Genomic DNA, 26,314 nt, shown 5'->3' with positions numbered 1-26,314 from the left:
TACCCTCGATACATCGATATGTCGAGGAAAAGGAAACCAACGTCGTCCCGCGGTCCATTAGCAATGACGGTAATTTTACTAAAACCCGTTCCAGTTGCGACGTTGGATAAACACACACATACACACACACACATACACACACACATACGTACATGCAGTGCTTGTGAATATGGACACTGTTTGATACACGGTCAGAGAGACGCACGTAGACGGTGTGCAATTTCGCCGAAAGCCAGCTACAGTTCTGCAATTAAGTTATGTAATGCAATGATGCGGCTCGTCTTGATTTACCGTAAATCGCGATTCGAGGCCTTTATTTAGAGTGGCGGATGTCGTCCAGAGGCTGAATTTAAACGGCCGGCCGACCTTGATTGCGCTTTAAATCAATTGAACCATGTCGGCGAACAGAGGCCCGCACTGCTTCCGTTTTTATAGGAATTTCGAGCACGTCGTAATAATATCGCGATTGGTTGCCTGGTAAACGACCCCTGCGTCGTTTTCTACGCGTATTACGCCGGTTTCACACAGAGATACGCGTTTCGCGGTACGTGTATCGCGAGCGTACCATGCGAATGTCGCCGTTTGTTTTAATGTTTTGTCTGTCACCTTCATACGAAATGTATCGTTGCCAAGATACACGAGATGAGTATCGCGATGCTGCGTCTCACGAGAATCGTCGTGTGAACGCTTGCATTGGAGTACGCTGTAAGTGTATGTTCAGTGTATATCATGCGCGTATCCTCGCCTGAAACCGGTCTTATTGTCAGTGTGTTATACGAACTGCTTATGACAGCAGGATGAAGCCAACGTTTGTGGATAATTGGTATGTACGTGGTCCGATCCAAAATGTACGAAACTCCTTTCTTTGTAACTCAGATTGGTAATCAAGACATGTTACAAACGAATTATTATGATCTGCATATTTTATTGGGATATATATTCAAGTTACGTTCTGAACTGATCTGAATTGGTTTCCTTGGTACAGAATAATATAAAATACGTCATAGCAATTATGCCGCTTTGCACGAAATAATATCATTAGTGAAGTTTTGTAAATCGTAAGTTGCAAGTTACCAGTATTAATAAGCTGAACAATAATAAAGTTGTATCATCTATTTAACAGTAACAAGTTTGGTAATAAAAATAAATGAAATTGCAAGTTATGTCAGTATTCTATTTGATACAAAATTATAAAATCATGAAAGGTCATTCCAATTTACTAATACTGTTATCTGATAAATTATTGTACAAGAGGGTCCAAATAAATGATCGCGTGTCATGAAAATGCTGCATCATAAGAACACACCCACATTTGATTATTTGATTATTTCATTAGTAGTTGTCGCTTCACTATCAGTCAACGAATTGTTAACAGTCGAAAAAATGATAATAGTGCCACAAACCTTTTATTCCCGAAGATTAAAAATCATCTTAAAGATCGTTATTTTCATAGAATTGAAAATATTTAGAAAGTTGTGATCGACTATTTAAACGCTGTACAGCATCGAAACATTCGATATTCCTCGAAGGAGCGGGGAAAACATTTCCATTCGTGTACTGCTTTCTAAAAAAATTGCTTTTAGAAGAACGTTCGTAAATATAGCCTTATTACGCTTGAATTAAACTAGTTAAATGTAGGATTATTTAATAATTTGCAGATACTTTTTGGAAGGAAATTGAGCACTCTAAATTTTGAATTGTTAAATAGACTGCGGGTGTTTTTAAATATACAAAAAGCATATGATATTTATGTAAATAAAATATGCAGATATTCATGGAAACACACGAAGTATATCAGCAATATGTTTGATAGAAATTTAATATATCGAATATTATCTGTGAAACATTTAATAACTCTTTTACGGTTCTTCTGCTGTTTTATAGTTAAATTAAAATAAGATATCAAGGTACATTAGGGCGCTTTGTTCAATAAAAATAACTTCAAGCTTCACCCATTAAACGAATAAATTATAAGTAACTGAGTTTTATCATCTAAGAGTAGAATATGGAAAGACAACGAATTAACGTCGAATTAAAAGAAAACGGGAATCTACGCCGAGATTGATCGGATTATTTATTGGCAATTAAACGTTGAACAAAATTCTCGAAGGGATTGGAAACATGAATAATCGAAGAACAGCATTATTCATCGCTGGTATTATTCAACGACTCCTGGTGGCAATGAAATGCCACCTAATTGAAGACTATTACTTATTCATCGATTTCATTGTGGGGAAACCGTACAAATTATTCAATAGAATGGAACTGATCTTAACTTTCCTCGTCACTTCTAAGAATAAAACTTCTTTCGACCGGTTTATTTCCGCAGACGGACAGCGTGTCATTTCAAGGTCCCAATCGAAACGAATCGAAAACTGATATCCTTGCGAAATAATTGATACAACCCCTGACCAACGATTTCTCCAGTTGCGCTTTTAATTGTCGACTGAAATTGTTTGCACTCGCCAAAAGATAGCCCGTTAAGTTTGAATTGTTAATCATCGCAAAGCTTCACCGTGACCCGTGGCAATTCATCCCTAAAATAACTCGAAAACCTCGAATTTCATTAATTGATGCTCCACGAGAGCAAGCGGAAAATTCCGTTCAATATTCAGCATCATCGGACGCGAAGGATCTTTGTTCGTCTCTTTGCAACTTTCATCTTATTATAACGGAAGGTAACGAGCGCTTTTAAGCCATTTTCTACAATCTCGATAACGAGCGTAAAATCATCACTTCCTTCTACTTCGAACTCCATTCCATAACGAATTCCATTATTACCTTTGGAATTTCTTTGTCCGCGATCGCAACAAGCAATTCCAAACGAGCGTGAAATCATAACTCATGTCTCCTAACGTCACGTCGAGATCATCCTGCCGTGTCACATCGAATACATGACAGGCATATCGAGAAATGTTCATCGAGGTCGCGTCCGACACGCGTCGAATCAAACATCGTCACACTGTTACCCCAAACTCGATCACGGTTGTCACGTTTTAAGGGGAGCGAGTTCCGCGTGCTTGGAACTGTATACACTCCCCGAAGTAATACGAGACCTTTCCACTATTCCTTCCCTCGAACCCATCTGTCGAAACTCTCCCGCTGATCGATCACTGATCCTTTATATCTACCTCGTACACCAGGGCAGTGATCGACGATATCTGGATCGCGGGTACACTCGGTTCGTTGAGGTAAATGGAAATTCACTATGGGACAACCGCACGTCTGATTCGTGACAGTTCGAGCGGCATCGTGGATGAGACGGAGGGAACAACACAACGGGGGAATACGAGTTGCTCTTCGCCTTGATCACCGGTCGATAGCCAGTGTTCTAGGATTCGCAGCGATCGTCTCTTCATTAGGCAGCGGTTGGTATCTTCTCTTTTCTCAAACACTGTTGGTCCGTGGTATCACAAGTTCACTGATAATCTCCGTGGAGAATCACGCGGCCACCGAAAGCGGTTTCGAGAGCGCATTTTCGGCTGGTTCGTTCGGAATTACGGCAACTTAGGTAAGAATCGCAATGACGAGAAACGTAATAAAACGACAGGATTTTAACGGTGAGAACAGATTCCAAGGAAACTTAATTGAAAGGAGGAACAGAAATATGAAACAGAGAAAAAGAGAAAGGATAGAGAGAAAAAGAGAGACAGACAAATGTATAATTAAAAAAGAAAAAAAAAACAAAGGCAATACACAGCCGCGTACACGAGGCGGCAAAAACCGAGACAACGGAGCAAGGGATTGCGCCTTCGGCAGGCAAATACAGAGGCCACACGCGTATCCGAGCAACCGATAGGGTGAGGCTGATGGTCCGTCTCGCGACTCGGCTGTTGCTGGATGGAGATGACGAGATGGTGGTTAAGACAGCAAAGGGGGAGGGAGGGAGAGAGAATGAGCGAGGCGAGGCGAGGCGAGCGAGAGAAGCGTCGGTGGTGAGCGTCTGCCCGCTGTGACGCTCCCGACAGGACTGCGTCGGTCCCCATTTATTCCTCCTTTCCCTTCCACTCCCGATCCTCACCACCGCCTACCGAGCCAACCATCCTCGCACACCCACCCCCGTGAACCGCTTTGCCCCTTGCGCGGCCTCGTCGACTTTACCCCTCTTTGTGTTCCTGCCCTCTGTATACCACGCACACGCTTTTACCCCCACCCTCTTTCTCCTTCCGTCACCCTTTCTCTATCCCTTACCATCTTTCGCTATGTTTCTCTACTTTGTCTCGTCTAGCATCGTTCCACGTTTCACTCGCTTTTTCTTACTCTTTTCATCGTATGTTTTCCGTCTCCTTTCTCCTTTTCTCTTTTTCCCTCCACGTCGACTCTTCAGGCAGCGTCCGCGTGTAAACAGATCTGCGTGCCGGCTAATTTTGGTTATCGCTTTAAGTGGCTAGTGAAAGCTTGAATACCGTCACTTTAATAGACTAATAAATGCCCCTGAAATTGTCCACGCTTTCTTTTAGCTCCGCCGCGTCGTCTGGCTCGAATGTCGCACGACGCTCATGCTTTTCGCAGCCAGCGCGTCGAACCAGAGGAAATGAAGAGAGGGTGTGGTGCCAGTTCGACGTTACAGCCGTAGTTGACGTTTGCTGCCGCAGGGTATCTCGATTATTTTGGAATTAAGAACGGGAGAGGAAACTCTGACTTCGTTAATGAGACGATCCCCTTCGGTTCTGCTTCCTTTGGCTGCTCTCTTTCCTGGAAAATACAGAGGGCTGTTTCTGTGCTTCAAGGGACTGCAGATGATTGGGATTGTATGTCGGTTGGGGATCTTCAGGGAAACCGTCGAATTTGTGTATAACCGGTGTAAATTTGCACGACGTTCTTCCGCAGGGCTCGACGATGGATTATGCTTGATGGAGATTGAGAAAGTTGCTACACTACCACTTCCTACTCGTGTTTATCCTCTTCGGATTTTGAGATTCATTCGACGAGGGCGGATTTTATGTACTTTCCTGGGAAATGTATTTTCTTTACTCTTGTGTTATGAGTACACTCATATTAATAAATTCAGTACGTCTACAGAAAAATAAGTTAATACCGACAAATTATTAGGAAATAATTCACGATGATTGGAAAATCAATAGAAAGTGTAGTTAATGTTATAAGTGTATTATTAGATCTTAGATTATATTTATATTTGATATTCTATTTTTCTATTATTGCGTTTTATATGTCGTCAGTCGATCGGATGTTGTAATCGATTGCAGATCGCAGATTGCAGATAATGTCGAATTTAAATTTTAGGCTATTTATCCTCAAGCCAGATCTAGATAAAAAAAATTGTATACAGAAAGCCAACGTAATATATAATTTTTAATTCGTTATTTTCCTTTAAGGCTTATTAAATTTCTACAATTTACTGCTATGTATTTTACATTCTTATTATCTTGTGTAAATACAAAGTTCTAACTGCATTATTCTGTATAAGATCAACAAATATTCTCGTACTTGTAAACGTGTCTGTGTGCATATTAAATCCTGTTGAAAGAATTTTTTAATCGACTGTAACTATTCGTTTTAATTTCTTCAATTCGTAGCGTTCTTCGGCTTCTTGCTTTGTGTAGCGACCCATCTAGCGATCCATACTATATCGAATTAATTATCTCATGATACTTCTTGCTGTATAAATCAAATTTCTAACAAAATTTTGCAATGCATACAGGCAAGATCGAATTACGATGTCGCTGTATTCAACGTTCTCTCTGACAGGCATTTATTCTTCTGAACCTCTCAAGAGAGGACTTATCGGTGTCACTCTTTCTACTTTCTTTGCATCTCATCTTCCATTCGATTCAACGCGAGCACCATAAATTAACAAACGAAAATTCTCCTGGCTGAAAACTTTTCCTTGGATCTCGTAACCGAGGCACGAAGGAATCCACTGACAAAAACGGAGCATCGATCGTCGCCGGAATCAACATTCTAATCAGGATACTTTCTTTATTTCATTCTGCTAGCAGTTAGCTTCCACCCTCTCATTTAACTCTCGACCAGTCCTGCCTAACGACACACAGACTAAGAGACGTATTAAAACGCTTGGTAATTATATTTGCCGATCGATAGCGTCAAAATATCTGTGACAACTTCAAACGTCTAAAATATCGTCGTCGTTCGTTTTCCTTATATGAACTTCTCAGAAGTCGGCGTGGTCGACTTCGCTTTTTATAAATTTCTTGATTTCATTGTACAGGTGCGCGATTATTATTCACATTAAAATATTTGATTATCGTTACTTGTAACAGGCGAGAGACTAGAAAAGATTATAAAAAAATATCTGTCTTCACTTTTTATAAATTTCTTCGTAATATCGCGAGAAAGTAATATAAATATAAAATTCTCAGTTTCATTATATAGATATATTGTATAATTAGTATTTTCAGGTCGCGAAAAGCAAAGAATTTATTTCTATAAATCTATTTATCACAAAATGATAACAAGAATATGATATCATGCGGCTCTGAAACAGATCATAGATTCTTACGTCGCTAAAAATGGTTCAAATCACATGTTTCAACCACCCAAATATATCAATTTTAGCATCTGATCGATTTCACGACCACGCTATATCTCTTCCACCAACTATACTTAGGGTTTAAACTTCCTCGTTCCTTATCGTCTTCTCCATCCCTTTCGATGGTTTTGCTTCGAGGGTTCTTTACCGTCGAAAATGCCTTCCGAAACACAAGATTCAGCTTGCAAACACGAAGATTGCTTGGATACAATTCCGGCACACCGCTTCGATTGTATGTACATTACGTATCTCAATTTCGCAGTTTGCTTATCGAAAATCGCTAAAAGTTAACTGTAACTGCACTTATCGGTACGATACACAGATCGTATATTCGATCGGTATAACGCGGGTCTGTGTCGTAAGAGCTGATCGATATTACAAGAGATTGTTGGCAATCGAGGATCATGGAAATTTGCTAAAGCAACGCATCGACGATGTCGAATTGATTTCGTTCCGACAACGAGGCGTGTTTTATGTAACCGATCGATCAATCACTTTTTTAAACGGAATCGTACGATACTCGGCGACACGGTGCTTCCAAGTGGATTTCACATTTTTGTCTTTTTGCATTTTTGCCGGTTGAAGAATTTCACTACAAGATTTAATTCACAATTTACACAACCGTTTCGAAGCTATATGTTTAACAACTTATCTATTTTTAATATGAAACGATGTAAATGCAGTGTTTAATTACAAAATTGACATCGTAATTTAAAATCCTTACAATTGTACTTATACATGACAGATTATACGACACGGTGAAATTAATTTTTAAAAACTGTAACTACATCTCGTAAAGATACCATTCGCTCTATTTTTTTATTCTTTCAATTTTTCCCAACTAAAAATTATTTCGAAGATACTCTCGAAAACTGAGAGATCGGCTCGATATCTTGCGTTGCATAGGGATCGTCAGTGGTAAATTCTATTGCCAGGAAATCCGGGAGGAAGCTCGCGACGACGTGGCTGCTGGGCGTCGGTAAGCACAGTGCTCGCCACAAAGCAGCGATTTCGAAGAAGTTGGAAATAAATGACATCGACACAATCGACGATGTAACATGCGCTGATCCGATGTCACGAAGTTTCTTCCGATAGTGGAACTCGACTCAATTTTCTGGCGGAACGTGTACCACGTTCTCGACTAAAAGGAGCGTCTCGGCAATGATAAAAGAGTTCGAGGCGGACTTCATCGGCGATATTTTACAACAGTGTCGAAGATAGATATCCCGGTGCTTCGTCAATGATCGTAATAGCCACCTATTCTCGGCGAAAATTTTACGATAGAGAGACGATGTTTGCTCTGTCGACGTTTTCGCCGTGACCAATCCCTTTTCTTGCTCGCGCACGCGTACAAGTGTGTGTATACACGTGTGTGGAAGGATTGTGAGCGGAAATAAGTGACGAGAATAGTGGAAGCTGCAACGAAATTACAGCCGGAATGAAATTAGAAAGTGGAAGACGATGATGGAGAAGACGAATGCGTCTGGCGTCTCTGTTATTTCGATGATTACAACGAATCTTCTCTTCGGGGAGGGGAGAGGAGGAAAAAGGAAATTGGTAAGTCGGGCGGATTACAGTCGGGAAATAGTGAATAGGATGTGTACGATCAGGGAAATGTTTCAATTTGCAGTTCGCTTTGCGGTGAATTCTAAGCGTGTTAATCCAGTTTGTTTGTTGGAGTCGATTGTACATGAATCCTGATGGCGCTTCATTTTTATTGAAGAGTAGAACTATCGTAAGGGTACTTGTGGGAGAAGTAATAAAAGAATTTACGAAGAAGTTGTAATTACGGTTTACAGTCACAAAAAGTTGCTACCGTGGGATGTCTCATTGCTGATACAAAACCTGAAATAAACCTCAACTGAAGTGTTTCAAGTTTTAAATATTCAATATAACAAGGAAAGTATTTGACATTTTTAACTGTCTGATGATTTTTTTACGAGAAGACTTTTAATTAAATTCTACTAGTTGCCTATATTCTACAAGAATTTAATCCGTGCGTTTGCTTATATTCTATACTTATAGTACATTTCTAAAAAAAAAAAAAAAATCGTATTTTGGTTGACCGAAATAAAGGAACTTAAATAGTGGAATAACGTGAGCTTTTCGGCATCTCGACAGCTAATCAAACGAGGGGAAAAGGTGTTAAACAATGACAATTTATGGGCGGTAGATAGTCACGCAACGAACCGTCAGAGATTTCGAGTTCTTGGCGAAGTTTCGGATTACCACTGCCCCTCCATCGATCTTCCAGTCCGACTTGTCGTGGCTCGCGCGTGAAATGGTAATTCACGGTTAAGGTAACGTCACGCGAGCAAACCGGAAAAAAGATTTCGCGATCGCCGGTTGGAATCACAGCTTTCACCGTGGGATTGCCCTTTCTTCGTCCCTGGCTGGCCGATTTATCAACCACCATAAATCATTCTGTTATCAAAAAATACACGTTACATTTTTTAAGGTCAACTACCTTGTTTCAGGTTCAATCTCAACGCTATTTTCTCTCATTTATTCCTCCCTTTAACAATATCTACTTTAAAATCCAACTAACACGAAATAATTTCTATGTCATTCATTTTATAGAAGAAGAATAAAATTCTCTTAAGAGTTTCGAAGGATTTTATGTCAGAATATTCGTGTCAACGAATCGTTCATTTGCGTTGTACATTCCAGTTATTCGTTTCGTTTTAACAAGAATTCTCGTCCTATACACAGAACTATGTTTCTTCAAAAGCAAATTCATGGGTTATATGAATGTAACGTATTTGCGCAGCGTCCACGGTATCCCTGACGATGGATTGCTGATTCGTGGTCCCAGTATCCACTTTCCACGCAACAAATTCTAAGCTCTCGTTTATTCACCCCTACCGTTTATCATGTCCTTTTTCATCGCACAAAATACGACCATCGACTAATCCACCTCTCATATGTTGACCATATGATGCTTCATCGTAGAGAGGATCAACGTTTGCAATATTCCAGAGGACGATTTTCTCCGTAATAAAGATAGTTCAAACATCTTTATTTACAGATTTAGACATTTCAAATATTCTTGTTATTTTTAAAATTAATTGTTATCCAATTATTAGAAAATATTGCCAATACATAAAGCATAATATTTTATTAAATTTCAATGCTTCGATTATTTTTATAATTATACTATACAATACTTCGGATAGAATGTCGAGATTAGTTTAGATAATCAAAGATCTAGTATTATTCTGCAGTATCGATGTATTTAGAAATTTTGTAATATAATTCGTGGAAATAGAATCTTTTAGGAACGAGCAGATACATTCAATAGAATCGGAAAATTTTGTACAAAGATTTCACATGTAATTCGAAAATGTTGTACGGCGTAACTATAGGAGAAAGAAGGTAAAAAAAGGTCGAAACGTAATTACTATTTTTATATTGCATCGCTTTAACGTTTTCATCCCCACTTTTCCTGACTCACGTAAAACATTAATCGCGTTATCGATATAATAATCGACCCTTTAGCATTTCGAAACTCACCTCTCCACTTTTTGCAGAAAAATTCGACATCGGCAATTAACTGAAGAAATAAAAATTAATTGTTCGCCAAAACGATCCTCATTTTTTAATAATTTCATTAAATAGGTACTTTCCATTGATCCTCAAAGACACCTCTGTTCCCATCTCGTTTACGAAATTCAAATGATACCAATTTATCTTTTCGTAAAAAGAACTGGATTACACATAATGAATCCTTAAAAGAAAAGATTCTGCTCTTGGACCCGTATTGATTTTATTCCAAGAGAGAAAAAGATATTTTAGCATACGTAACTTTTGTTCCATAGATTCTGATCATTAAAAAAAAAAAAAAGAATTTATAATATTATACTACGCGTGATATTGCATAAAATATTCATCATACTACAATCACTGCGAATGTTATGCTCAAAAATATAGCAAAAGGACAGTATTCAATAAAATTATGAAGTTGGTCTTTGTTTTGAGACACGACATTACCAGATTCTCTCAATATGTGTAATACTCGTTTAATAAGTGCTTTCTGGTGAAAAATAGCTTTGACGAAGGTTTATGTAGAATCAGGTAATTTTCATTCGGCGATATATATCAGAACATACATTATTTTTTATGATACTACACATCTCCACCGTGTTTCCTCTTCAGACTTCCAGAATGCATCTTCATCTAAAGTATTGAAAAAGTTCACTTGACAAGCGTTGTTTCTTTCCGATTCGCGAGTCCATTCTATTAGAATACTTGCAACGAAAACGAAAGAAAATCCATCACAAAATAATTAAGCTGCGAATATCGATACATATATGGGAAATTTAAACTTTATGCAGAAATGTACGAAGCGTACATAAGTTGTAAAAACAACTAAGATATTCGAAATAAAATATTCTTTATATACAATGTTTGAAGAGCGAAAAGAATCTCTATGTAAATTCCATTTCTATAGTTCTATTCATAGAAATATAAATTTACAGAAACATCCGCAGTTTACTTCCAATAATTCTTCTTGTTTTCCTGGAAAAGCTCAAATTTCACTTACATCTCCATAAACATCGACAGTTGCACCCTTTTCGCTCTTCACAGATTCGCTATCTCAATTCACACTTTCGTCTTTACTTCCTTTATCGACGATTCACCGTTTTCTCACGCAAATATTGGATCGAGAGCGGTTAGTCGCTGCATGGCAAGCGAAACGCATCGCATCTCCTCGATATTCGAAGAAATTGCTCGAGAATGGTTACGAAACGACCCATCGAAAGGGAACAGAAGAAATTTCGTTGGTTGTGGTCGATCTGTAAATCTCCGCGGAAACTTTGAATGTCGTGGTCGGCTGTCGAGGTTAACGATAAGCGGTAGTCGTTCTCCGATTGATAAGAAAACTCAGGGACAATGTGCTATGGCTGGTGATAGCGTTTCGTGACGGGGATAAATTGTAATTGAAGCTGGATGTACGACAGACAGTCAGAGAAACGATGTTAATGGGCATAGGGACTGACAGGTTTGTCAACTTGCCTATCGCGACCGCGAAACATCGATGTAAATCAGCTGTTACGTGACGTGAAATATTTCAGTTCCTAGAATCGGGTTGTAACGCAGAAAATAGTGTTTATGACAGTCCTTTTGTTCACAAAACGTCAAAAGATTCGTGAATTAATTAAAATGATCACTTTCATTTTCATAAGTTATAATGGAATTTAATCGGATTAAAGTAGAGTATATTAGGATTATTCGGTGACTATACCAAATCAGATTAATATAGATTAATGATACAAACTGATGGACACAAAATTATAATACTTTTCCTATTACTTCATCTATATGATTGATTATATAATAAGAATAATTAGGAATTTTTAAAATAAGAAATATTAGAATAGAATTGTATCAGAGATTTTTTAAAATTTGTTATGTAAAATCATTCTTTTAAGTTGATTACGAATTTTTTCTCAACGAATCGGAACGAATATAGAAAATAAAGCGTGAAATGTTGTGTGTTTATTAAATGGAATAAAAAAGAACACTTGTTTGAAGAGAGAGAAAGAGAGTCGTGTGAAATTTTAAAAACGTCATACAACATAAAAATGCTATCAGTATTTTTATCAGCTCGAGGTACAAGCAGGATGACCGGCGTGTATGGCTAACGCAATACACGTGATCGAGGGTCAAGGCTCGTTTGAACATTTGGCGGCCGTGGCGCTACAATTTCGTGAAACAAATTGGAAAGTGTCGTGTTTCCGTGCTTTCAGCCTCTGACGAACAAGCCACGACATTTTGTGCGGCTACGTTTCGCTAAGATAATTGCCTATTTGCTCTCGTGACATGCCTTAATAATCGATTCCGACCACGGAAAAATTCGAGAGAATCGTCTCTCTGTTTTTTCAACTTTTCTCCTTGCCACAATCCCGACTATAGACTTTATTTATAAAAAGAAGTATAAATCGTTAATCTTTAATCTTAATTACTTGATTCTTCGATTATTTCGTGGATGGTGAAAAACCAAATACATATATTTTACGGAATTTTGTATATTTCTTGAATAGTTTCAAACAAAATCAAATGATTTTCAATTCAATTCGATAACAAAACGAAACGAAATTTTTTCTATAGTCTAATTGGCATGCAGCAGGTGTTTGGAGAATCCATAATTTCCCGAAGTTTGGAGGCAGAACGGTGCGATAACGTCGTGTAACAGCGAATTATACGCGCACTTGTGTTAAAACACTTGTCCGGTTACAACGCTCTGGGGGAATAAAACGCAGTCTGTTCACCGCGTCGAGAAAAGAAAAGAGATCAGTCGGGATTTTGGATGAAATTAATTTTGTCGGATATCCTAAACTGCAAAATTATGCGAGCCGATAGAATTACCTACTTGGAAAGCCGCGGAGTTGCTAGTTGCGATACGTATCTCACAGTTTTAACGTTTCGAGCTGCGTCGAGAGATTGTTTTAGGGAATGCACGGGTTCAAAGAGAATTAAATCGCGCGTGCTGAATCGCCCAACGATATAAAAACTTTCTATTCGGAGGATTATTCCGCGCATTTTTCATGCAATTTTCAAGGAGAAAGTTTCTTTTATTTCTGCTAACTTCGATACAGTTTCAGATTGAATTTCGATCCAACGTTCTATTAGATCACTACTGTGTTTCCTCTGCTGAAAATGTAATGGAAATCAATTTTTAATTCGGAACATTTACCTTCGTAGGGGAACGTTGATTAAATCGTATCGATATTTGGATCAATGTTTGCAGTTGCACGTGGCAAATTCGTACGCTTCTTCTTCAAGAATGCATATCACTTGACCTACAGGCTAACAAATTCATTCTGGGCTTAATTAGTCGTAATGGCGAGTCCTTGGCCAATTAGTGTTATTCTTAATTAAAAGGAAACAATGGGAGAATCTTGAAGAAGTCAGAGTATAAAAATATTTCACACAATGTCAGACAGAGGACAGTACGTCGAACTTCTATTCCCTGAATTTTAATTGCAATTTCATAGTAGCAGGCTATGCGTCACTGAAACATTGCAGAGATTGGATAATGGTAAGGATATTCCTTTGAGAATGTCCGAAACTTTAATAATGTCTCGAGGAAACTTAAGCAAGTTCTCATGGAGAACGTAACCGGTTATGTCATAAATAGCTGTCCGACTGTCAGACGCAAAAGGAATTTAGGCATCGGTGGAACCATTGTGAAATAGTCGTCGAGCAGAAACCTAGGAAATGCCCGAAACTTTCTGCTTTCCTCACATAAAATCCTGATGCACGAATTTTATCGTACTTCTTATGAATGGTTTATCGAATTCAATACTTAGAATTCTTTATATTAAGTGATAAAGTATAACATATAAATGAAAGTAAATAAAAAATTGCAAAAAAGATATGACACATTAAATTAAGTTATTACCTCAAATTGTAATGTGTGGTTTAAAAGTAATCTTAGACCTTAAACGCAACTTTTCCAACCCAAAGACAATAATATATTTACGATAGTACAAGAATGATTTATATTTTTCTAGAACGCTATTCTCTAAAAGCTTGGATACTGTCGCTTTTATACGACATCCCATTCTGTCCAACTAATCTCGTAAATACCAATTCTCACGGCAGCTACTGTTCTCTTGTCTCCTTAGACCAGATGAATGAATAACCCTCGCTCTTCGTTAAGCAAGCCGAAAATTTCACATTGACCTCCTATTTCGTGGATAAATACGAAACAGTAAATTTCATAAATTTCCAAGGAGCTACGTCAAACATTAACAATCTCAACAAGAGCGATATTCTTTCTTCCTAGGGTGTTACCAACATCTTGCAGCGCACTGTAAAGGAAGTTTATCATAAAGGGAGCCGTATCACGGCGTAAATTCTTTGAATATTCTGCATCCTGTTAAAGACGTTACGAAATAAGCACATGGAGAAGCGAACATTTGCACCAAGAATCCCAAATGTGGGCTGTAAAGCATCGTATCAATAACGTTATAAGTAATATAACACAATAATTAAAAGTAGGTTTCCACTCGTTAAATGTTATTAATAATAAACAAAAATTACATTAACAGTAAACAAAAATTAAGAAAACCACGTTTAAGAATAAACTAGAAATCGTATCAATGACGTTATAAGTAATATAACATAATAATTAAAAGTAGGTTTCCACTCGTAAAATGTACAAAAATTAAGAAAACCACGTTTAAGAATAAACTAGAAATAAAATAATAACAACGATAACTAAGATGATAACAACGATGATTATTCTCACATAATTCTACCACTTCTCGATCAAACCGCATTCTTTAAGACTCTCTTCACTGGGCAACACAAAAATATGGTCATTGATCTCAGGCTACATATCGTATAATCTCGTTTGCATTTAATACGTTACATAGTGTGCACATACCCGCATATATATATTACATAACTAATTCTTATCAGAAATAGAGATACGGAGATATCGGCCTTTGATGACAAATCACACGTATACCGGCATGACGTTATCGTCAGTTAGTGATTGGCATTACTACCTTGGAATTAATTAACTATTCGCTAGATATCACTAGAAGATATAGAATAGAATAGTTAGAGATCGCTAGAATCGCTTTGTACGATACACACTCTTACCAAGTGTAATCAAATCTATATATATGGCTCCATGTATGTTAATTAGTCCAATATGGTTATATTGTCATATTAAATACAAATAAATTTATTAATTATTCTTACGTACAAAGGGAGAGATCACAGGTTAAAAGCGAACACAAGTTAAAAAGGTTGAGGAACATTGCTTTATATTAAACATTCGCTCGATCATATATCAAAAATTCTACAGTATCGTCGTACAGTATCGTATTTGTAAAGAATCACTTAATATCGAAATTTAATAAAATAACAGTAGTTATATTGTTTGTGCGTAGCTTATAGTTCAAGCAGTCATCTCAATCAGGCTTGATGCTCCTAAACTCGACGAGAGTTAATTGAATGAAGCAAGTGCGGCGCGCACGAATTTCCACTGTTTTTCAATTTTACAGAGAAATTTGTCCCGGTAGATGGTTATGACTGCCAATCTTCAAATTTCAAGCATATTCAGTCTCAGATTTATGCCGGTTTCCTCGCTTACAAACCGACCCCATGGGTTTAATACGCCCGTCTGTCGTGATTCGAATCCGTGTGACTTTCTGTCGTGGTTGGGAAATGGTTGAAATGTCTTTGTCGGCGAGATTAACATCTCGACGTGTTAACGTTGAACGCGTGGCTATAGCGAAGAGATTTTCGGGGAAACCGGTGTGGTAAGAGTGGCACGAAGTGAGAAATAATCAAATTTGTCAGAGTGAGGACCCGCCCGTACGAATTCCTCCATTCGATGATGTGAGTGAGCTTGTCCGAGATAATGTGCAATTTGAATTATAAAAGTGCCTATTACTTTGATAATTAGTTTGTACAAGCGGAGGAGGCGTTATTCTGTTTGTTTTATAATTAGAACAGATTTCGGCGCGCTTATCACGGTCTATATTTTACTATTATTATTATTCTTCATTATTCCTTGGTTATATTCAAGTGATAGTAAAATAACTTTAAATATCTTCCTAATAAGATTGAGAGTCCTTTAACACTAGAACCACCATAGCTATTTCTACCAAAACCAGTCAAAATAACTGATCTTTAAAAAATACGTAATAATTGAATATTTTTATATTTATTGATTTATTATTTTCTTACAGAAGCAATTCCATGTCGTGTAGTACATTTTTGGTATTATTAATCCATCTGGGGCCATGATTCCTAAATGAGAGTTGATACATCCATAAAAATTGTAGAACGAGTCATTCTGACTGGTGTAGTATTTCTAGTGTTAACATCTAGCGATCGATCCAGAATTTTCCTGATAACTGATATCATCATATCGAATGATACGTTGTAAAAATTTTAAAAACGTGCGAGTTGTACAAAACGATGGAAACTGGTTAAATGGAGTCCGATAAATAGATTGCAGGATCCTTTTACACTTTGACAAGTATCAGTCATTTTGACTGGTATTGCTATAAGTAGCCTTGATACAAAATTATTTTAAGTTTGAGTACATAAAAAACAAAATAAAATTCATCATATTATTCTTTTAATTATCGTTGCAAAAGTCATTACATCATTGCGGAAAAAAATATAACATAAATAGGAATACTGAAATAAAATTGTAAAACCAGTCAATTTGATTGCTGTGGTAGCTCTAATGTTAATTAGCCTTGAATATTATACAGCCTTCAGATGAGTTTTCACGTCTTTCGCGTGATCGTGAATGATCTTCAATGATCATCAAATACCTGGATATCAACTGAGAGAGTTAAACAATCTCGAGGAAGGTCGTAATGACCTTAAATACTGTCTACAAGACATTGGAGGATCTTAAAGTACTTCTAAATATCTTTAGATTTTCTGTAAAATTAGTTACACTATTCCTGTAATGCGTTTTCAATGTAACACCTATTTGTTCCATTTTATAAATTGCTCTCTCAAAGAGAAAACAAGCTTTGAAAACACAAGAAGAGGGACTGTCTTTACGCTTTTAAACCTATCGGACAGCAACGTACAATCTGAGGCAGTCGCATCTGAACGAGACTATTCTGCAGCTAGAATTTTAAAACAGTGTCGAATCGAAGAAACGAAATAAGGTTGGAGAACAGTTTCGATGAATATCGAAACGCGATATGCCATTATCAGCAGGCGTATCCCGCACGGGTATCGCATTGATTCTCGTTGTAATCCGGCGGAAGTACGAAATATCTGACCGAAACTTGTAACAAACACCGGTCGGAGCCGTATTCATCGCTGCTCAATGGAGAGTTTTGCTAGAGAATTGCAGTTACACTGTTTCTCGATAACCTCGTTCGCCGTTTAAATGCGTTTTGTTCGTTACCGCTACGTGACGTGTTGTAACAAACCTAAAACTCGATTGTACCCAATTGAGACGCTCGTTGACCCGCTGTTTCTCCGTTAATTCACTTATTTATCTTCTGACGAGATTGTTGCCTATAGCAAGATTCGCAAATTTGTTTCTCGTTCCTTGTCAATCCGTTCGGTTCATCTCTTCCCAGCCACTCGAACATTTTGCATAAAAACTTGGCTTGTACATACACCGGAAATGTTCTTGGGCGACGGTATTACGTGTTAGTGGAAAAATTGGAGAACAAGAAGAAATAAATGAACGAGTGGGAGTCAGTCGCATTAACGGTTTGTGGTTCGAATAAATTTACTGATGACTTTAACAAGTAACCAGCGCTTTCTTTGTAAAACGTTTCAAGTTCCTAAACTTCACCTAATGGATCGACCTGCGCGTGACACCAACCTGGTGTGGACACTAACATTTGGCCTGCACTCGACAACACGTTGGTGCCATCGGACGTGAAAATACCAGGATTTCGAACGAACAAAGCTGGCAACTGACTTTATTGTCTCCGAATCAATCACTAATCGTATATTAATAATAATTTTATTATTATATTATGAATGTGTGACAATGGCTAATGTTACTATTGCTTCATACGTATAGTTTGTACAACTATAGTTGCAATATTATTTGGCATATATCAAAACATGTAGGATCAATTGATTATTACTTGAGAAACCTATAGACTTTACTTAATCGAAGTACCTTATTCGATAAAAATCAAACAATTAAAAAAAATTAAACGATCTCATTCGTTCATTTCGCGAAAATCTCAAACATCAATAGGAAAAAAGAATGTAACTCCAAGACGAAAAACGAGCATTACGATAGACGACGATTTGTAAAACGCGCTCGGAAAAGACAAGAATTATTCGCAGTAACGATCCGCGACTAACAGAAGCTCGATCACTCAGCAAAAGCACAGGGAACGTATCGACAGAAAATACGATGAAAGATGGACTGTACAAGAAACGTACGGAGAAGGAGGAGACGGATGTCTGCAGCACTGAAACGCGGAACTTCACTCCATAAAGTTTCTCGTTTCTCTCGTGGATTGCGTGCAAAAAAGCGTTCCGATCGGTGGCTGGCAAACGGCACGATAGCTGAAGGACCGAAGGGGGTGGAAAGTCGAAAGCAGATCCATTCTCTCCCCTTTTAATCCTACTACCAAGCTTGAGAGAAGGCGGGATAGAAAAAAAAAAAAGGAAACACCGTTGCTGAATCGTTCTTCGTGGTGCCATAAAACTTCCTCAGCTTTTCGACGTGACGAGAACCCTCTTTCGACCTCGAAATATAATCGTTCTACCGCATCGCAACTTGTTTCTATTTTGAGCTTAAGGAGACATTCCAGTTTTGGGAATTGTGAAGGATCTTTTTATTAACTTTTTATAAATTTGTTACTTACATAGGGGTCAATGTGTAATTCATTCGTTGCTTTGTTTTAAACAAAACACCTGCGATCTACTTCTAATTATCTGATCATTTTTTCTTTAAAAGTTCAGTCTTCAAATAGGAGTATCTTTTCAAAGAAAATTACTGTTCTAACGCGAATGTTTGCGAGCAACGATAACCTGTCGAAGTTTCGCAGGAAACTATGTATTGATAAACTCGCCATTTGAATTCCGTCACAATGTATATCAGATGGCTCACATGTATACAAATAGAACAATTGCAAGGAATATGGATTTGTCACGTAATTGCAATTGGTCTGTTAAAATTAATTTATCTGTGACTAATAGGAATGCCGTTACGACAAATTCATCGGTTGAAACGTAGAACGTTAAATCAAAGCATATCGATCACACACCATATTGATCGGATGACACAATCTCATTTACCAAACTTCACTCGCAAAAACTTATCGTGAGTGAAATCCTATTATCAGCTTTATCTAATGGATTTTTTTATAGTTGGTCTTAGGTTGTCAAACTTTGAAACGCTTATGAAATATCAATAATATACGGAGTAAGTATCCTTTTCTATATCTAAAAAAGGCACACGTAGAATGTATTAGTTGAATGCTTCAAAAGTTTTCAACTTTCTTAAAGTTCCAACGTATTATCCTTTCTCACGTAACTCAAATATTTTTCCCTTCAATGAGTCACTTCATATAAAATTACTAACAGCTTCAAATAAAAGCCGTACAATTCAGAAGGGGGTTTAATTTGGCGCTATTAGTCTTTTATTGATGAAAGTATAAAGAATATATGCAATATTAAATTTGTTTTTTTTTTTTTAATTTATTCAGATATCTTTACTACGCCAATTGAGTTGGAGTACATTTTACTTAAGCAGAACTTCGAATTCAAAAGATTTCTTCAAAATACCACAATAATTTAATGCAGGTAGTTCCCATGGTAAAATTCAACGCATTCTTCTCCTTTATATTAAATATTAAAAATACTCTACGTTTATCTAAAAAACTAAAAAAATCGTTCCATTATTCGAGTCAACAAGCAAAGATGACACCGTCTGAAAGATATCTTACAAGATGCTCCTACAAAATATCTTCATCTGTCTTCCATTCGTTATCGATTCGCTACCCGTCTTCTGCGCCTTATGCAAATCGATGAGCGCGACACCGAATACGGATACTCCATGGACTCTCGTCCCGATATGGATTCCGGTCCAACTACAGTTCAGCTTATATGAATGCACCTTCGAATAACACCGATACATTGGTTTGTTCATGAATTATTGATTCATATCGAATCGAGCTCTGCGACTCTGCCTCCCCACTGGCAAAACGCAACCGAAAATTAATGCTTGTCGTTTTGCGTGCACGGCGAAACGCGTAATTAAATCTCCCCATGAAGGGAGCTCTTTAGTCCCCTCATAAAACACACTGCCTCTACTGGCAAGCGACGCGTATATTTTTTTAATCGAATGAAGTAAGAGCTTAAAGTGGTTGACACGAATTTTCGTTGTAGTTTGAATTTTTTGTGCTAGTTTTTTGTTTGTGGTTTATCAAGCATATGATCCCTGTTGTTTTTGGATCTTAACCAGCTAACTTTATGTTTATGCTACGTGTACTCGTCTCTATGCTATGAATATTACGCTTATTATATATTAAGTAAAATCGGATTCCACGATTGAAACCACTTTATCGTTCGGAATATTCTTTCAAGTTTCTATATAATCTCATCTATATTAGCCAAGTTGTTTGACCTTCTATAATAAACGAACAGGTTATCGTGTCTCATTACAGTTCCAATGAATTTTCAAAGGGTTTTTTACGACACACACAATACATTTATGAAACATTTCTCTGTTAAGGTACTTGAATACCTTCACAAGCCACTGTATGTTTATCAAACACGCGAAATTCAAACAAGGCGAGGAGAAAAGAAAAGGTATAAAAAATCAAAAGAGCAAACAAAAGCTCAACTTGAATTCCCTGTGCCACGAAACTTCCGGGAAAAGAAAAGGGGACAGCAAAACAGGGTATGTTGGGAACAACGAAGTTGGGATTCTGATAGCGGAAAAGAAACCGATTTGAGGGTAAGTTCGATCGCGGCGTCGAGGGACGAATTATTTTCTTGACAGCGCGCGAGCTCGGTTTACCAGCGTGGTTCATCGGTTACCGATCGATCGGCCCGACACAGTAGTCGATAGACGCACGCGGATCTCCAACACGAAACGATGATGCATTCGTGCAATATATCATCGGCCGTTGCGTGACAGCGCCCATCAATGTAACGATTCCGCGCTGTTACATTTGCTCTGCACACCGGTGCCGCCGCACCGGCAGAAGCACACGTTGAAAGAATTAATGACCATCACGTCGTCTTCCTACAGCTATCTCGCACTGGGTCACGATAGAATGCCCTAATGTATCTTAGCTTATTTCTTTCTTTTGGTTTTCATGTATATCACACTTCAGAGGCGTCGGATGAAACGACTGGTAATATTTTGTCAAAGAGTGTTTTGAGGATTTCTAATATCGAGTCTAATAGATTTAATGCATAGTATTTTATACAGACTTTACCTTTTAATTTATCAAATTAATTACGATACTAACTATAGGTGTTGAACTATAGAAGCTTGTTACTCGCGAGTAAATAGTGGATGGTTATGCATTTACGGAAAATTTGAAGAGTCCATATAATATGCAAAATAAATATTCTTTTAATTAAAAACTGAATATTAAGGATGATAAAATTTCGCTGGTTGGCTTATTCTTCGAGAGGAAGGCTAGTTCGTGTAAAAAATTTTAGCAATTATAGTGTTTGATTAAACCATTTTTAATTCTGTGTTATATGTGAGGAATTAATGTTACAGTCTTATCTAACAGCAGAAAATTTGTTGCAGTGTAAGATGAGCTGTTTCACGGTAATTTTTACACGTGTATATCACACGATGTAACGTTAAAAGCAAAGGTTTATTATTTTTAATCCTACTTTTATTTTAATTTGTAGAATGTTCCTTGTCTTACTGATTTTCGAACACACTGTATATAACGTTACAATAGTACAATAGGTAGTCGTTACAATACTTACTGTATAAAATAAAATCTCTGTGCTTACATTTTCATCCGTTTAATTGCGTGGATAAAAATATGAACTTGCGAGAGGAAATCCGAGTTTCATTTACAACAATTGATAGAAGCAAGTACGTGTAATCGATCCAATATTCCAAATACAACGAAACACGTTAACAAAGAGCACTCTTTCCTGTGATGTTTCATTCGGAATTATAATATGAAAGATATTGTAAAATCGAAGAGTGTGTTTAAATAAAATATCCCTCAGAACAGCATCGGAGAAGTAAATCAGGTAGAAGCGAGGAAGAACTTGAATTATTTATTACCTGTTTTCCTCCAGAGGTATAGTTATGGATATCGGTGAAATTTTAAAAGCCGACAAACCATCGAAGCAAGCCAGAAATCTTTTGATACAAGCTCCACTTACCTCGCACGAACTACACTGAAATATTTTTCCACGACAGGCTGCATCGATTCGAAGAGGCTTTCAACGTGGATGCAAATATTAATTACGGAAATGAGGTAACTTTTATCGCGGAAACGCAGCAGCGAGCGATAAGTTGTCGCGTCTCAATAAGATCACTTAGTCAACGGAAAAGAAATTGGTTTCCTTGAGAATCGCGAGCCATCCAGGCGATGCTGCGACCTTCGTCGGTCATACAATGAGGAAACTTTTTAATGGAGTAACTTTGCCGAACTCGTTCCATACAGCTCGACAAATCGAGTAGATTGTCGGAAATTATAACGCCACGTGAAGACGTTTCGAAACTTTCATCCCAGCTAAGTGTTTAACACATATCGCCATGGCAACGAATCGCATTCCTTCTGGCGGAAAATTTTCGTTCGAATTATGGTTAAACGCGAAAAAGTAAATACAAAAGTTAGGCCTGATATAATTTGACCTTTTCACGCCAACGTGTTCTATTTCTTCTTTATTGATAAAAATATCTTATTTTTATCACGAAGAAAGTTCACTCTTTCATTCTGAAAAGATTAATGTTATCTATGACGACGAAAAGTTGTAAAAGTTTTCAGAAGTTTGTGGTAATTTATCGCATCACGTGATTGAGCTTTATCGTGAAGGCTTAACTAAAAGGTATTAGAATTCGTAACTCGATACCTGAACAGAAATACTTCAACGTGCGGCGAAATGTTATCTTTGATATTAGATAAACGTAGAATTTTATGAATTGATTGCAGATATTCATATATTAATGAGAAGCATAAACATGTAAAAATGTACAAGAAATGTAAAAATATATAAAGTATCAAAAGCAAAGTATGTACATGTTATCACATTTAGAAATTAAAATATACTTTCATTCGAGTTTTACTTCTCAATTAACAGATATCTGTGAAAATATGAATTTTCGTAAACACATCCATAACCTATTTTTGAATAAAATTCGCTGTCATAAAAGATTTAAAAATATTGTAGTATCATGGATGAGGGATGAGATACTACAATATATTTATTAGAAAAGTAACTACTTAAAAATATACAACTTTCATGAAACTGATACTAGCAATAATTAAAGCGCTAAAACATTGCCATGTACATAACCAGAAGCAGGACTTTTCCAGCTCAGAGATCGATAGACGGACTTTCATTATCGGCTATACAGATGAATATAGATTCCAAGTGTTCTATTAAGAACAAGGAAACGTTGGATTCTCCGATTGTAATCATCCAACGTTTTCGTATGCGATTGGAGATTTTCGCGAAGGTATTATTAGATCGAAATCAGTCATCCCGAATAATTTCCAGCGTCATGGTCACATTTCGATTATGTTCGTTTATTCTATCGTTTACTGAATATTTTACGTGGAATATATTAGCAATTTTGCTGAATTCTCATCGGTCATCTTGCTTATTGTTAGTTGGTATTTAACCCTGTTAACCTAGAACTTCCGACATAGGTCGTGGGTTATCTAAGAGAAATTACCTAGATTATCTAATGATTGTAATCTATGCTGCAGTTCCGTGTTCCACGTAAAACATTGTACAAATATAATATATGAAAATGTTTAATTTTGTTAAAATAGATACTATTTAGTACGATTAAATAAAAACAGCTAATAAACCAAATAATACTAATAATTATAATACAAATAATTACACAGACAATAAGTAATTAATGAAACAATTATGCAAATAATGATAGGTACGATACAAAAAAATATAAAAATATACACGACATAAATTTGTCTTCAAGCTCATACGATGTTCTCTGTTAAACTCTAGCTCTGTTAAACATGTTAAACTCTGTTAAACAAAGCGCTTACTAAAATATATATATGTAAAGGTTTCACACACATCTGACAAATCAACCCCGACCTCCGTAGAGTTGAGGAAACACTGAACACGATTTTAAGAAGCATCCATTTAATAATTCACGATGGATCGTTTTTACGCTTTAACCTCGACTGCTATAGTTAGAATGGAAGATTTTTGGCATACAAGGCCATGCCTATTCAGGAATTAGAAGATACTTCACAGCAGATATCGAGTTTTATTGATTAATTGAAGAATTACAATTCTTGAAGAATATATAATTGAATGGTAAGAATGTTGGAAACTAAAGAAACTTTCCTCACTTGCTATGCTATTTTTACTGTCTTCGATAATAATATGAATAAAACCTGTTGTGTTCATGCTATAAAGTGTTTACAAGATATATTAATTTTTCAACAATAATCTTACCGAGCAAGTTTCAACTCTACACGTCAATATGTATCGTTCCAAAATTCTTTTATTGAACAAATGAAGAAGTATGTTTCTCTTTTTGACTAAGTAGAATTTTTGATTGCAAGTACCACTACGGATTGTTTAAAAAACATCACAGTGAACAGTAAACTTTAGAATTCTTATGATTCAAACTAAACGGAGATTTTTCGACAACACGACTTGTATGGTCGTTGGTCAGCTGTTTGAGATTGATGGATATTACAGAACGCGATTTTAGATTTTCGCGATAGATAGATTTTCATTGCGCCTTAATGTGATAGGTTACGGACGTAGATGTAATTTTCAATATCAGTGAAAGAAGATACAATGGTCAGTAGGTAAATCAATGTTTAGTCAGACAGTGACAAGGTGTCCGCAGAGATTCCTGAAAAAGACGAACATCCTCAAGACGAAACAGTAAATTGAGTCAAAGTCGAAGATGCTAAATAAACCAATTTCACTTTCTGTAAACTTTTTAAATTGTATTATTGATCGATGTTCATCAATTGATCAGTGATTAATGTTCAACTTCTCAAAAAATAAATGAATTGTTTCCATGAATTTATTCATCGCAAAAAGGTGGCACAAATAATCGCGACTTTCAAGGTAAATTTAAGAAGATAATATATTTAACACATAGCCCTTTATTGTTTATGCAGTAAATAATAATTTATTTCTAATACTTCTTTTTGTCTACATTTTTTTCTTTCTTTGTAAATTTTAAACGATTTTTACGTTCGTTTCGCATTATTCAGTTGTGGTATAAAACGAACAAGAATTCCTATAGCTCGCAAAGTACGATCCTGTTCAAAAATCTAAAATATGCATCGTGAACATCATTCTATTGGCCCGTACTCATCGATCGTAAAGTAAGAATGTTAAATTCGCTATTAAATAGGAAAGCCGGGCATGCTTTGTCCAGCAAACACAGAAAATTTATTCGATTAGTACGCCCTGCTGTATTTTAACTACAAGTGTCACGTACGCCTCGGAATGCCGCATACATACAGCTAGGCCAGTATTTCCAAGCGTGCATGTAATGGAACGTGATGCAGTCATGGCGCTGCATTCGTGCTCCTCTATCCTCTCTCCATAACCGTACTATTCGCTGACCAAACAGCAACTCGTTACGTGTATTTTAACTTGATCGTTCAGCGACCAACACGTCAATTTTTAATCTCGTACCATTCTGCGATATATTATAAATGTCTCCAGAGATGCAATTAGGTCTAATTTCAACAACGAGTTTAAATATTCTTTCTATCCTCTACTACTAAAATATTTCTCATTTTTTAAGCAAAGAAATCAAGAAATATTTCAATCAAGAAATATTCTTAAATAATATTGTCCATTGCTTTGTTTCTTCTTTTAAATATGTCTGTCAAAATGTAGCGTAAACTTACAAATGTATACAAAATATGAACTTACAAATATGCAATAAGGATTAATGCAACATATGCATCAGTAGCAACGAATATGTTAAAAAACACAAGATTCGAAAGATCAATCAAATCAATGGACATTTCAATATTTGTTTGTAATGGAAGTTTGCTTGAAACAGTATTTGTGAAATGGTCGTACTTAATACTAGCCATTGTTGTTGTAATACTAGCCGTTATTCGGTAAATATTCCTATTGATTGTTGCCCCAATGCGTGCT

The 26,314-nt window shown here is 36.7% G+C and overlaps 1 protein-coding gene across 7 annotated transcripts in view; it reads right to left on the bottom strand.

Moving 5' to 3' along the window:
- The window catches only part of SK (small conductance calcium-activated potassium channel), a 229,694-nt gene that overhangs the window by 102,636 nt on the left and 100,744 nt on the right, over positions 1–26,314 (bottom strand). For 3 of the 7 annotated variants that reach the window (XM_069109895.1, XM_069109897.1, XM_069109896.1), the window contains exon 1: positions 3,132–4,121. The exons of 3 other annotated variants lie outside the window; for them this stretch is intronic. Coding sequence is in view for 1 of the 4 variants with exons in the window: in XM_069109894.1 (XP_068965995.1) it covers positions 4,192–4,194 (3 nt within the window). In the remaining 3 variants the exon portion in view is untranslated. Of the gene's footprint in view, positions 1–3,131; positions 4,122–4,191; positions 4,601–26,314 lie in introns of those variants that run through there. One more of the 7 variants, XM_069109894.1, reaches the window with a different exon arrangement.

The sequence above is a fragment of the Bombus flavifrons genome, chromosome 3, assembly GCF_040668555.2.
Source record: "Bombus flavifrons isolate JBK064 chromosome 3, iyBomFlav1_principal, whole genome shotgun sequence".
Classification (NCBI taxonomy): domain Eukaryota; kingdom Metazoa; phylum Arthropoda; class Insecta; order Hymenoptera; family Apidae; genus Bombus; species Bombus flavifrons.
The sequence above is the reverse complement of the archived record's forward strand: the minus strand, read 5'-3'. Positions and strand labels throughout refer to the sequence as shown.